At 38.3% G+C, this 15,075-nt stretch overlaps 2 protein-coding genes across 2 annotated transcripts in view; both read left to right on the forward strand.

Moving 5' to 3' along the window:
* The window catches only part of MICU1 (mitochondrial calcium uptake 1), a 170,281-nt gene that overhangs the window by 87,939 nt on the left and 67,267 nt on the right, over window positions 1-15,075 (forward strand). Inside the window, exons 8-9 of the mRNA XM_059662425.1 lie at window positions 2,570-2,652; window positions 6,342-6,539. Of these exons, the coding sequence (XP_059518408.1) occupies window positions 2,570-2,652; window positions 6,342-6,539 (281 nt within the window). The remainder of the gene's footprint in view (window positions 1-2,569; window positions 2,653-6,341; window positions 6,540-15,075) is intronic.
* LOC132214844 (SPRY domain-containing protein 4-like) lies at window positions 6,552-12,069 on the forward strand. The gene has a single exon (XM_059662424.1). The coding sequence runs from the start codon at window positions 7,281-7,283 to the stop codon at window positions 7,950-7,952; it is 672 nt and encodes a 223-aa protein (XP_059518407.1). The 5' UTR covers window positions 6,552-7,280; the 3' UTR covers window positions 7,953-12,069.

Genomic DNA, 15,075 nt, shown 5'->3' on the forward strand with positions numbered 1-15,075 from the left:
TCATCTGAATATGCTGTTGACCCCTTGAATTCAGCAGGTCTGATCTGAACTCACTTTATTCCTCAAACCTTTTCCATCTCTTATATCTCTTGGTTAATGATGTGCAAGCTGCCCAGTAGCCTAAGCCAGTCATGCTCTCATCCCTTTTCACTCTCAACTCATCATAGCTGATTATAATCAAGTTGTATAATTTCTGCCTTGCTATTTCAAATTTGTCTTCTCCTCTCTACTACCATTGCCATCAGCTCAAGCCTATTTTTAACATTTATAAGACCTTCAATGGTCTTCTCTGCAGATGGCTCTTGTTTTCCAACTCATCCTCCACTGTAGCCAGAGAAGTCCTTCATAACTGCCTGCTTGATTGTGTCACGCCTCTGCTTAAAACTTTCAGTGGCTTCATATTGTTTGCAGTTATTATAGTCTCAGGTATCTGCAAGGAGTAAGCAGATAATGTGTGTGAGTGAAGTGGGCCAAATGTGAGACAGTGGGGAGAATAGGAGAGTGTATTCCTCTCTAAAGAAATTCATATTCAGAATTTTTTAAAACATTTGACAGTCCTGTCTGAGAATCTAATGTTGCCTATAGGTCTCCAGTTAGTGCAGCCAAGTCTAAACTGCTGAGCATGGCATATGCAGTGTTTCTTTGATATCAGGTATGTCTTTGAGATGAACAACTTGTAACTCTCAGCTGTTGCAGAGACTGATGTAACCAGTGAGTCACGTTTGCTGTTTTTTTCTAAGTCAGAATATATCAGAATAAACAGTGAGTTTGTTATTATAAGTACTACTGTCTTCCTTCATATTGGAAGCCGGGGAGCATTATGGGCTTTGGAGTCAGCCTTGACCTAGGTTCACTTGCCAGTTCCGTCACGTATTTGCTGTATGATTTTGAGCACAATTTCCTCCTCTAACTAAAATATAAAGAAATAAAGCCTTGCAGGATTGAGAGTGCAGTATCAGATTCTCAACCGCTTTAAATTTTCCAGCTCAGTGTTTGGCACATAGTAACTCTTCAGTAAAGGATAGCATCTAGACAGGTAGGGAAAATTTAAGAGGCAGCAGTGAATAATATAAAAATCTAATTCCCCGGCTGCATCCTTCTCAGTAATTGTACTTGTGGCCTAAAGAAGAGCAAACCAGTTGCAGGCCATTATCAGGTGAGGCAGGCAATTGGAAGTAGACAGGCACATCATTTTTACCCATGGAACTAAAAACCAGGAGCTTGCCTCCCTCGCTGGCTATCGAGCTGAAACTGGAATTTAAGACTAGAAGTTCACTTTTCTGTTGACAAATTCCTAACTAAGATGGGAATGTGGACTTTCTACAACTATGCATAATGTCCTAAGCTCTTTTTCACTTTTTTTGTCTACATATAATCTTTAAATTTTTTTTAGTGAAAGTTATATTCGCTGAAAATTTACTTCAATAGTATGAGGATATTTTATTTTGGTTTGTTCTCTACAGCTGTATAAATTTGAAGCACCAAAGGAAGTTTTCTTTATCAGAACATTTTTTGTTGTTGTTAATCTTTACCCAAGGATATTTTTTCCATTGATTTTTTTTTTTTTTAGAGTGAATGGAAGGGAGGGGAAGAGACAGAGAGAGGGGAAACATCAACATATGAGAGATACATGTATTGGTTGCCTCCTGTAAGTGGTTGGGTATTAAGCCTGCAACCAAGTTACGTACCCTTGACCCGAATCAAACTCGCGACTCTTCAGTCTGCAGGCCAACGCTCTAACCATTGAGCAACCTGGCTAGGGCTATCAGAACATTTAGCATGGTGAGGAAAGAGGGCTGTTGTATTTACATATTATTCTAATGCATAAGTACATTATGTTTTCATTGATCTAGGAACAATAAGAAAATCTTCAAGAGCTTTCACCATTCACTTAAGGGAAAGAAAATATACCATATTTTCAGGATCTAAAGTTTAGCATAAATTTAACATTTAAGTATATTTTACTCAGTAAGTTGTATACCCAGCTGACATGGTTGAAATAGGGGGCTGAACAGCTAACAGTATACAGTATTTTTCTGCCTTACCACAGAGCTATTGTGATAATGAGTAAAGTGGTACAGATAATAACCTGTTGGCAGAATGACATCCACTGAACTTCTCCTTGTACTTAAAATGGAGAGGCTAGAAAGCAAGACAAAGAGCGTTTCAACTTCTTTGCAGCAATATGTCTTACTCCAGACAGACTTTCATGCCCAGGCAAATGATACTATATTTAAGTAACAGAGCAACAATATTAGTATTACACAGCTAAGAGGACTGTGTCTGAGAAAGCAAAGCAGACGTATTTAAGAGAATAGTGAAACACAAAGACAAGTGCAGTCTTTACTGGCTATGCTAAAATTCTCTTTTGGTTTTAAGGAGTATCACAAAAAGGTTGATCTAGATAAATAAGTTGGTACTCTATGACTTGATATTATTTTTTAGTGTTCATCTGTTTTTCTTAAAGGACTGATTTTTTTTTTTGTCAATGCCATCTAAAATATTTTTCTTTTTCCTCCCTCTCTCTCTTCTTCCTTTCTGTCCTTCCTTTCTTCCTTTCTACTTGCAGCTCCTCAGAGAAATTTTGAAATTGCCTTCAAGATGTTCGACTTGAATGGAGATGGAGAAGTAGACATGGAGGAATTTGAACAGGCAAGTTGTCCTGGAAAGTTCCTTTAAATACATTCTTATTTAACCCAGTTTCATGTGCTTTGGAGTTACCTTGGCCTTGGTCAGTAGATTCAGATGCTACCCAATTTTTGAAGTACCTAATGTATCATTTTTCAAAACTACTAACTTTTAACGTGGGTTTTCTTGTTTTAACTCTAAACATAAGGAATTATTTGAGTATACGATTAAGGTCAAGATTGCTCTGATTTCCCAATATGAGTTAGACTATAATGCTGAGAAGCTAATAAGTTATGGATATTCAATCATATAGTCAGGCCACCTTTATCAAACAGCTACTCTTCGCTAGACAGTTTCAGAATACAAGGATGAATGGCAAGTAAGAAATGCACAGAGACAAATATTTTAAAATACCTAGAGACATTTATTCAAATTTGCACCCTATGTCCATCATTTTTAAAAATATGTTTTTATTGATTTTTTAGGGAGAGAGAGGAAGGAAGAAGGATAGAGAGATAGAAACATCAATGAGAGAGAAACATAGGTCAGCTGCCTCCTGCATCCCCCCTTCTGGATCGAGCCCCCAGTACAGGCATGTGCTCTGACTAGAAATCGAACCTGTGACCTCTTGGTTCATGAGTCAGTGCTCAACCACTGAGCCACACCAGCGGGGCCATCCTGCACTCTTAAGTATACAGTCTACTTAGAATTCATATTTTACTATGTCACATAAAATGTGGGAACTGCAACCACATACCATTTACCTTCTCCATTCTTTCTGCCATAGTTGTCCTATGTATTATACCTGCATCGAGCAGTCCTCCCTTATCCAAGGGAGAAATGTTCCAAGACCCCCAGCGGATGCCTGCTACTTTGGATAGTACCAAACTCTATACATATTGTGATTTTTCCTAAACATACATACACCTCGTGGCTTCTCTTTGGCATATCCTAATTGTCCACACCGCACTCCTGTGCTTTGGGGCTATTAAGTAAAATAAGGCCTACTTGAACACAGGCATTGTGATACCGTGACAATAGATCTGATAACTGAGATGGCTACTAAGTGACTAATGGGTGGGTATCAGATAGAGCATAGATATGCTGGACAAAGGGATGGTTCACATCCCAGTGGGATGAAGCAGGACGGCCAGAAATTTCATCACACTACCCAGAATGGCATGCAATTTAAAACTTATGAATTGCACCCTAGCTGGTTTGGCTCAGTGGATAGAGCATCGGCCTGCGGACCAAAGGGTCCCAAGTTCAATGCCGGTCAAGGGCACATGCCTGGGTTACGGGCTCGGTCCCCAGTGGGAGGCATGTAGGAGGCAGCCAATCAATGATTCTCTCTCATCGTTGATGTTTCTATCTCTCTCTCCCTTCCTCTCTGAAAGCAATAAAAAATATATTTTAAAAAAACTTATGAATTGCTTATTTCTGGATATTTTTCACTTAATATTTCTCTCTCTCTCTCTCTCTCTCTCTCTCTCTCTGTTTCACACACACACACACACACACAAATCTAGTGATATGTAATTTTCAATAAAGTTTTTAATGAAAGAATATTTATAGTTATTAATAGTTTACACATAAGTGTGACAGTATTTGGACTATGTTATTGTTAATAGTTAATGAAGATGCTATAGCATTAGTTAATTTTCCCTAAACACATTTTTCCCCAGTCACATATACAATTACTTTCAGCACCACACTTTTGAAGCTAACATACAGCTTCCACAACAGCAGTGCTATAAGCTGTAATATTTATAGCCACAAACAAAATTTAAATCATGGTAGGTTCTAACACTGATTCAATACTGGTTCACTGCTATTGGAAAATTCTTTAGTTCTCACTTAGATAAAATGAATTATGTATTGCCTTCAAATAGAAGAAGCACTTTTCTGATTATCCTGTATTTCAATTTAAAGTCTAAAAAACTATGCCCAGCCAGTGTTGCTCAGTGGTTGAGCATCAACCCATCCACCGAGGTCACTGGTTCAATTCCTGGTCAGGGCACATGTCCCAGTTGTGGGCTCGATCCCCAGTCAGAGGTGCACAGGAGGCAGCCAGTCAGTGTCTCACTCTCAACATTGATGTTTCTCTTGCCCTTCCTCTCTTTGTAAAGTCAATAAAAATCATATTTAAAAAAATAAGGAGAAAGTCTAAAAAACTTCAACTTAAATAATTTTAAAATCTATTACATACCTGGATTTTAAGTCTCCATGTGCCTGAGAAACAAATGTCAACCAATCTGGGCCCTGGCCGGGTAGCTCAATTGGTTAGAGTGTCATTCCAATACAACAAGGTTGTGGGTTTAATCCCCAGTGAGGGCACATACGAGAATCAGCCAATGAATGCATAAATAAGTAGAACAACAAATTGATGTTTCTCTATCTATTTCTCCCTTCCTCTCTATCTAAAATCAGTCAATGAATAAAAATGCCAACCAATCTTATTTACATAAATAAAATATGAACCCAGAAAAAATCATCAAAACCATTTATGATATTAACCTAGAGTTAGAAGACAGCGATAATGTGCTCTGCAAACAATGAGAAAAATAAGGCTTAAAGAGGTTAAATGATTTGCAAAAATTCTACACTCACTACAGAGAAACAGAATCAGACCCCGTGTCTCCTGCCTAGTCTTTCCGTTGTACTCTTCCACCCTTTATAGAGCCTGAGACTTTTAAGTTGTCTTAAATAAATATTTTTATGGTCATAGATAACAAGTAAAATAAAAAACATTTAACTAAGGTAAAATTTGTTGTTACAAATCTTAAGTATTACGCTTTTCTAATTTGGCTATTTAAACGTCAAGGCTATATATATTGTTTATTTCTGTAACATATCTTTATTATTTACCCTTATGTATCAAATTTTAGTTGTTCTGAATAGCTGTGTTTTTTAGCTTGTAAAGAGGTAGAAAAAACTGCAGGAACTAGTGGGGGCAAAAAAGCTATAGCAATTACTGACTTGCCTCAAAAAACTCTTTATATGTATCATTAAGCTATAGTTGTAGTCCCCAAAGTTATCCTTTCTCAAAAAGCGCTTTTAAAACTTCTCAGAGATTGAACTAATTCCCCATGTTTTCTTGGAGAGTTATTTCATACCAATTTTGCATTTTCATATATCATTCTAATAAATGTTATCTCTCTTAGATGTTAAGTATTTATTTGCCTATAACTGTTCTGTCACTCTTCACAACTAGAGAATCAGTAGTGAAAATTGTGGAATTTTTTAAATTATCCTGAGAAAAGGAAAGTATTGCTGTGAGGTTAATGATTATTTATTGTGAGAGAGGTTTTGAGCCTCAAAACAAATATATATTCTTTTCTGAAGAGATATTTTTAGGTGGGTCCCAATTATAAAAGTATCAGGCATCTGTGTTAGAATCCTGGTGCTGCTACTTGACTTTGAGCAAATTGTTTAACTCTATGTGCCCCAAATTTCTCATCTGTGAAATAAGGATAATCATAGGCCTTCTCTCATAGGATTGTTGTGAGCATGGGGTGGAGAGCTAGTGTGGGCTAGAATACATCTATAATACTTTCAACAATAAAGATTTTTTTAAGTAAAGTAAAATAAAAGAAAGAATTGTAGCACAGTGAAGGCAAAGAATAAACAATCAATAGGCAGTTATTTTCCCTACTTTTCTCTAATTTTTCACTTTGTAATGTTTTTCTGGATGGGGGTTTGCTTCTCTTTAGGTTCAGAGCATCATTCGCTCCCAAACCAGTATGGGTATGCGTCACAGAGATCGTCCTACTACTGGTAACACCCTCAAGTCTGGCTTGTGTTCAGCCCTCACAACCTACTTTTTTGGAGCTGATCTCAAAGGGAAGCTGACAATCAAAAACTTCCTCGAATTTCAGCGTAAACTTCAGCATGATGTTTTGAAGCTAGAGGTAGGTATTTCCTGGGCTTCAGGGGATCGGGCACTGTCCATCCCATGTACACAGAGAGCCACTGGGGTGGGAGGGCCTGCATTATTGGCATTCTTTCCGTCTATCTCCAGCTGGGAGAACTGATTGCTTTGAACTGTATCAGTGATTTACTGTCTGACAGCAGGTTGGAAATCATGTGGTCTGTGAAATGTCTTGGAGTCAGGTAGTTCTGGGCCTAAAAGCAAAAGTGTCTAAATTGAAAATCTCAGTTGTCTTTGGATACTCAGCTTGAGGAAAAAGAAATGCAGGGGTCAGAGCTGCTCTCAGCCTGAGCATGTATCCCTACTTTATATTATTGTGTAGAAGGCAACAGGTAATGGAGACGAGGGGGGATCCCACTTAACTCAGTTGAGACAGTTTGAAAAATCACAACTGAATTCCCATTATTAATACATTTTAGTTTATTATTATAATTTTGTTATTAATACTTAACTGAGAGTATTTTTTCCATTGATTTTTAGAAAGAGTGGAAGGGAGGGATGGAAGGAGGGAGAGAAACATCAATGTGTGAGAGACACATTGATTGGTTGCCTCCCCACACTCTAACCACTGAGCAATGCCAACTAGGGCATTAATAATACATGTTTTAAAAATACATTTTTTAAAAAAAGAACACTCTTAAATATTCATGCTGTAGAAGAGAAGCAGAAGTAGAATAATACTTCTAAAAATCAGATCAAACTTTGAGATGTGCCTGTGTACATGTTTTCTGAAAATGGTGTAATTGATATTCAAAGAATTTACCTCAAAAAAAAAAAAGTACCCTTTGCACGTTCACCTTGCCTGTGCCACTGGGGAGCCAAACAACTGGGGGCTGCTGCCGCAGAAGCCCAGAGAGGCGTCAGTTTCAAACTGGAAGAGAAAACTGCCCACAGCAGCCTGGCACTCTTCAAAGATGGCACAGATGTCAAATATGGCATGATGGCATTGGAGCCCACCAAATTGGTCCTGAATGTGGAGCATTTCCGGGAGTGGGCAGTGGTGCTGGCAGACACAGTGGTCACCAGTGGCAGGCACTATTGGGAGGTAACAGTGAAGCGCTCCCAGCAATTCCGGGTAGGAGTGGCAGATGTGGACACTTCTCGAGATAGCTGCATCGGTGTTGATGACCATTCTTGGGTGTTAACCTATGCCCAGCGCAAGTGGCAAACCATGTTGGCCAACAAAGCCCCTATTAAGGGCATCGGGCATCCAGAGATGGTGGGGCTGCTGCTAGAGTATGAGGCCCAGAAGCTGAGCTTGGTGGATGTGAGCCGGGTTGCTGTGGTCCACATGCTACAGACAGATTTCCAGGGTCCAGTGGTACCTGCCTTTGCCCTTTGGGATGGAGAATTGTTGACCCATTCAGGGCTTGAGGTGCCTAAGGGCCTCTAGTATGTCCATCACTGGAGTTCCCAATAACACTCTTGGCCAGCCTCCTGAAAGTGCCTAGAACCTTTTAACTTTGCCCCAAGCGACCTCTAGCTCCCACAGTTCAGGTCCTCTGTGCAGTATCTTAGTCATTTTCCTCTCCCCTACCTGTGAAAGCTAGGCTACTGCCAATTTTCGTAGGCAACCATGAATGTATTTTCCTTGACTTGCTTCCTTGGGTCCCTGTATTCAGTCCTGGGGTCTTACCTTTCAGCTTTGCTTGGATTTATCATCACTATGATACCTTTCTCTCCTTTTGCCCATGTTTAACTTCTGTTTGTTCTTGATGCTCTAGTGAGTCTCTCCACAGTAAATCTTTTCTACCTCTGGCTGGAGGAGTGGTTCAGTGACTTGGCCCTTTCTCTAAAGCTCATACAGAGTCTGGGCTCTGGCTCCCTCAGGAAATGCTTTACTGACTTTCAGAGTGAGAACAGAGCCCTCCTTCCTCAGTACCTCAAAGCTGGACTCTCAGCCCCACACAACTGCAGCTATCGCCAACATGAGTCCATCTGCCTTAATCTGCATACCTCTGACACCTGGTCAATCCCTAGTAATCATCGGGCCAGTTACAGCCACTTCCAAAGGGAAAGAGACACTTGGGGGATATCAAGGGCATTCATGCTGGAAACTTTATTCTTGAGAAGTTTTAGCTTCATTTCTGCTACAGTTGGAACTTCCAGAGGGAGGAGAGAGACTGAGGTCTTGCACAGTACATTTGTGGGCCTGCTCAGATCCAAGCCCCCACCCTCCCACCCCAACTTTGGCAGTAGAATACACTTAACCTAAAGCAGTATTAGGAGTTGAGGAAAACCTGGTGGGATGAGCATGTATGTGAAATATGTATTTCTCTGTTTGACCCTGTGGCTCCATCTTATTCTATCTTTATGATGGTGATGCAACTGAATGCCTCTCAGGAAGAAAGAGGACTGGGGTTAGCAAAAATAATTATTTGTGTAATTAAAGTTTATTTGAGCACACACACAAAAAAAGTAATGGATTTCTACAATTCAGCCTCCTTGAGCACCTATAATAAGTGATATGCATATATACAAAAATCAGATTTTACATATGCATGAGAAACCCCCACATGATAATGAAAGACCTGGAGAAGTAGGTAGGCCTAAGTGTTTATCTGCTGGGTTAAACAAAGAAGGGTGACCTGCCTTTATGAAGTTTGCATTCTTATCACCAGAGAAAGTGAGTCTAAGTTGAGAGAAATCTGTAAAACGGACCTTGTTAAAATAATTCTTACCGTCCTTTAGTCTCCCTATATATGTTAGCTATTTTTCTACAGTTGCTATTCTTTGTTTCTTTCCTGCTGGTAGAGAGAGGACATCTTTCACACAGGAATTTTACTCCTGCTTTCAATTTTGAGTTGTTATGAGGCTCAAACCCTCTCTTACAATGAATAATCACCAACCTCACAGTAATACCTTTAATATCTCAGGATAATTTTTAAATTTTCACAATTTTCACTACTGATTCTCTAGTTGTGATAAGAGATAACACAATATAGGCAGAGTTGGTATGTATTAGAATTCTAGACATATGCCTTGGCCCCTGGTGTGAATACCTGGAGTGGTCTTCTTTGGAAATGTTATAATCTGGGAATGTAAATTATTTAACTTATTGATTATGTAATTACAATTTAACACAGAGTATAGATCCATAAAATGTAGTTAGAGAATAAAACACAAACTAGAATAGTACTTTAAACAACAATTCAGGGTCATTCAGAGCATGGAGCAGGTGCCACAATCTAGCCTAACATTCATTCCTAGACATACAAGTGGGAGTCTCAAGAGACAGAGCCTGAGGCTTTTGTCTTTCACCCTGAGATGCTATCCAGATAAAAGCCCACTGTAGGTTGTATAGATTGCCAATTTGGTAGAATATTATAAAGCAGATCCAGGATTTCACACATATGTACCTTCACATAGCCTACACCTAAATGCAGAAGAAAAGAGATTTACTAGACAGCCATATCTAAAATACTTATTCTAGAAAGCTATTGGCTTAGCATCATCTGTAGGCTTTGGGCCAAGATATACCGGGACTGTTATTGTTTGCCAGTCAGCAATTCCTCGTGTAATGGAGTCAATTGACTCTTTGGTGAAAGAACACAGCCTAACATGTAATAAATATTCTATAAATGTTTATTAATCCTGAATTTGTTCCATAATAGCACAAGTCCAGTGAATAAGTGGCTCATTATCAATAAAACCTATTATGTCTTCCCAACTAGATTTGTAATTTTTTGAGAAAGTGTGAATAGCAAAAAGAGCATAGATTTTGATGTTCTCATAATGAGACCTTGATTAAAATTTTATTTCCACCACTTACTGGCTATGTGACATTTGATGAGTTATTTATTCTCTTAGAACCTAGCTCCTCAGGACAATGTTTAAGTGAGATGGTGTTTCTTACTGGCTGGATTATGTTCCCCCAGAATTCTTATGTTGAAACCCTTAACTCCCGGTACCTCAGAATGTGACTATACTTGGAGACAGACCTTTGAAGAAGTGGTTAAGTTAAAATGAGGCCTTTAGAGTAGGCCCTAATCCAATCCTACTGGTGTCCTTATAAGAAGAGAAAATTTGGACTCACACAGGGAGACACCGGGGGTGAGCATGCACAGAGGGAGAACTATGTGAGGAGACAGCAAGAGGGCAGCCAACTGCAAGCCAAGAAGGGAGGCCTCAGAGGAAACCAACCCTGCTGGCATCTTAGACTTCCAGCCACCAGAACTGTGGAAAAACAAATTGCTATTAAGTCACCCATTTGGTGGTAGGCAGCCCTAGCAAACTAATATACCACCGGGCATATACTATGCCTTTAATAAGTATTCATTCACCTTTTCTTGTATACCCTCTGCCATTTAGTGTGGTAGTTGGCATATAGTGGGCACTTAAACAGGTCTTTTCGGATAAATGACCAAAATGCCTTACTTTCATTTTGAAAATAGTTTTCTCATAAGACATCTGGAAAATGGAGTAATTTTTGTTTTTATGAAACACTTTTAATTTTACTTTTCAAAGTTTAGGTAATTTCCCCCCTCATTAAATGTGAATTATGTCATCATCACAGCCAAAAGGAAATTAGAAATGATTACTATTAGCTTTCATATAGGTTTTATAATTTCATCATTCTTTCTATTTCTTACTGGTTTTATTTCTTTACTTACCTACTTTAAAATTTTAAATCAAGGAGATTTATAGTTTCATTTAGTTATTTTTTTTCTCACCACAGTAGCTTTGAGAGTGAAAAGAATACCATTTATCTGTCAAATTTAATTTTCAGATGAGTCAGGAAAGAGGGAAATGTCCATGAACATATTTATTGAATGCCTACTACGAGCCAGGCAATTTACATATATTATATTCCTTCTTTGTTTTAATTCCAGCTGTTGGTTTTATACCCATGCCACAACTGTAGAAACTGAAACTCAGAAAGATAAAGTCACAGAGCTATTAAATGGTTGAGTCCGGATTCCAACTTCAGTCTTTCAGAATGAATTATTTTCTATTCTTTATCTAATTACTAGTGACCCAGTGCACGGATTTGTGCACATTGAAAGGAAATTAATTAGAAGGTAGCCAGCAGGGTGGGATTGGGCAAGACAGGCCAGACATGCCCTGGAGCCAATCTCCTGCAGTCCCTCCCCAGCATCTGTGGAGTGAGCAGGGTCCCTCCAGCAGGTGGGGCCCCTCGGCCTGGCCTGCAGGGATCTGGCCGAAATTGGCTCTCCGACATCCCCCAAGGGGTCCCGAATGGGAGAGGGCACTATGCAAAGTTATTGTCGTACAGGGTGTGGAACGCAAACGCAAGTGTGCAGTAAACCAGATTCGGGGCAACAGTGCCCCAGCAACAACATAGCCGATGGCTGAAGGTGGAATTGCACGGCTCCATGAGGAATCTGGCTCCCTCCTCTCTGGTTTCGGGGTGTGTCACCTGAGAACCTCTGCTGCCAAGTCACTGCAGCTCAGCAGCTCCTGGGTTGAGCATCTGCCCCCTGGTGGTCAGTGCATGTCATAGTGACCAGTTGGATGGTAGGAGGGACACTTAACATATTAGCCATATATATATACATATACATATACATATACATATACATATACATATACATATACATATACATAATTATGACTTTTAGTCTGAGATGAGATTTCTGTTTGTGACTTATTTGGAACTCTAAAGAAAAATAAAATGTTCTGAAATTTAGGAACAAAAAAAGACCAAATTTCTTGAATATCAATAGACTTCTTCAACACCATTGTTTCTACTTAGTTTGTTCCTCAACTTGAGTGTTATGACTAAGAAGAAATACACTATTCTTTGGGGTTTAAAAGATACCTAAACCAGCCATTTCTTTTCATAAGAATCATTAGCTTGTTAGCTTTATAAAAATGTTTTAATGCTCTTAATTCTGGTTAGATTTGTTTTATTCTACCCTTAATTCTCTATTTGGGAACTCAGAAAACATAAGTTTGAAGGAATGACTTAAGAATACACAGTTGTTTTTTAGAAAATATATTTTGAAGTTATTAAAAACTCCAAGTCTACAAGAACTTGAGTTGAGTTCCTTGGAGACAGGTGCCATCTCTAATTCTAGTTAATATATTCATTGGTTTCCTGAGGACTGCCACAGTAAGATGTCAGTCAAAAATGAAAGGTAATTGAGAACTCTTTGAAAGATTATGATTAATTTTAATTTGGGGGGGGAGGGGAAGTGACAAAAATGTCATGTCAAAGAAAAGCAAAAACTAATTTATACAAGAATGAAGAAGCCAACTCTAGAACACAAAACAAGGAAACTAAAATAGTATCATCTAACAGAATTCTAGTCTGCAGCATGATTTTTTAATAAGTTTTGGGATTCATATGCTTATTGCATAACCAGATTATCACATTTTAAAAAGGCGTGACTATCAATTATCTGAAGGCAAATTAGATATAATTCAAAGGATAACATTGTCGCCCAGTCTTCAAGAAAAAAATATTAAAATTAAATAGATTTGTTCAGTCAGGAAGAAAGGTAAAAGGGAGACATAAAGAACTATGCTAATTGTTCTCATCTGTCAATAAGAGTAGAGCAAAAAAAAATAAAAGGATTAATATAAGTTAAATATTAAGGAACTTTACAAATATTATAACTACATGATTAAAGTGCCTATGGAGGCTAGGCTAGTGTGGCACAGTGGTTGAGCTTTAACCTTTGAACCAGCAGGTCACAGTTTGATTCCTGGTCAGGGCACATGCCCGGGTTGCCGCTGGTTCCCCAGGATGGGGCAAGCAGGAGGCAGCCGATCTATGATTCTATCATCATTGATGTTTCTCTCTCTCTCTTCCTCTCTGAAATCAATAAAAATATATATTTCAAAGGTGCCTATGGATATTCCAGAATCACCTACCCTTTACATCATTAAGCTGACATCTTTGTGCTCATCTCTTTGAAGTCCTTAAAGTAGAATTAGATTTTGTCCTGATGCAAAGGACCATATTGAGAAACAACCTCAGCACTTTTTCTGGCTAAAAGATTGTGGGAAAGGAGACCAGAAGACAAGTTTCCATCATTTCTGGAACTTGAACACTCTTGGCAAAACAGATTTCTTTTTATTTTAATAGCCAATTTGATTTTTTTTGAACTGGGAAACCGATTCATATGTAAACTCAAAGAAGAGTGTTGATTCTTGATTTAATTAAATTTGCAAAGCAAAACTGAAAATGTTCAAGGGGGTTTCCTTTTGTTTATTCTTGCACTTTTGCCTCTACAAAGCAGAACATGTATAGTGATAAATCTATAGTGCTTTATCCCACCTTTAGATGTTTTCAGCTTGAATTTCCAAAAATCATTAAAAGGGTACCAAAGAATACTTGTCTCTTTTAAGTATTTATAACTTTAAGGAGCCAAGTATATATATTTAAAACTGTAAAAAAAAACCTTTTTAATCATTGATGTTTCTATCTCTCCCTCTCCCTTCTGCTCTGAAATCAATAAAAATATTTTTTAAAAATAAATAAATACAAATATATAAAAATAGTAGAATAAAAATTTTAATTTCTTCAAGAAGTCTTTATGTCAGTCACCAATGACTTGATGTCAGTATTTTTACAGCTAATTATATTTTCTCTCTGTACCACACATTGTGAGTTAAGTCTAGTATCTTGCCCTGATGAGAACAAGTTAGCTCTCAAGATGAGTTAGTTTAACAAGGAGATATGTAAAATCCAAAGACAAACTCTGATTTAATTTCTTTCAAATTCCTTCATACCCTCTAGCTCAAGTTTGCTGTCATTTGTGGCTTAGAGGGTCTCTGACTGTAGAATGAGACTGAAAATACTGTGTATGGTAGAATTTCCATGGTTATAGAAAGCTCTTTTTTTAAAAAATAAATATTTATTGTTCCGTTTATTACAGTTGTTCCCCTTTTTTCCCCCCATAGCTCCCCTCTACCCAGTTCCCACCCCACCCTCTGCCCATACCTCCCCCCACTGTCCTCATCCATAGGTGTATGATATTTGTCCAGTCTCTACCTGCACTCCCCACACCCCTTTCCCCCCGAGAATTGTCACTTCACTCCCTTTCTATGCCCCTGATTCTATTATATTCACCAGTTTATTCTGTTCATCAGATTTTTTATTCACTTGATTTTTAGATTCACTTGTTGATAGATATGTACTTGTTGTTCATAATTTTTATCTTTACCTTTTTCTTCTTCCTCTTCTTAAAAGATACCTTTCAGCATTTCATATAATACTGGTTTGGTGGTGATGAACTCCTTTAGCTTTTTCTTATCTGTGAAGCTCTTTATCTGACCTTCAATTCTGAATGATAGCTTTGCTGGATAAAGTAATCTTGGTTGTAGGTTCTTGCTATTCATCACTTTGAATATTTCTTGCCACTCCCTTCTGGCCTGCATAGTTTCTGTTGAGATATCAGCTGACAATCATATGGGTACTCCCTTGTAGGTAACTGACTGTTTTTCTCTTGATGCTTTTAAGATTCTCTCTTTGTCTTTTGCTCTTGGCATTTTAATTATGATGTGTCTTGGTGTGGTCCTCTTTGGATTCCTTTTGTTTGGGGTTC

Source organism: Myotis daubentonii, chromosome 13 (genome assembly GCF_963259705.1).
Source record: "Myotis daubentonii chromosome 13, mMyoDau2.1, whole genome shotgun sequence".
Lineage (NCBI taxonomy): Eukaryota > Metazoa > Chordata > Mammalia > Chiroptera > Vespertilionidae > Myotis > Myotis daubentonii.

Excerpts from the sequence above, each read along its gene's own strand:
- LOC132214844 (XM_059662424.1), top strand. The coding sequence starts at position 7,281 with ATGTTTTCTGAAAATGGTGTAATTGATATTCAAAGAATTTACCTCAAA.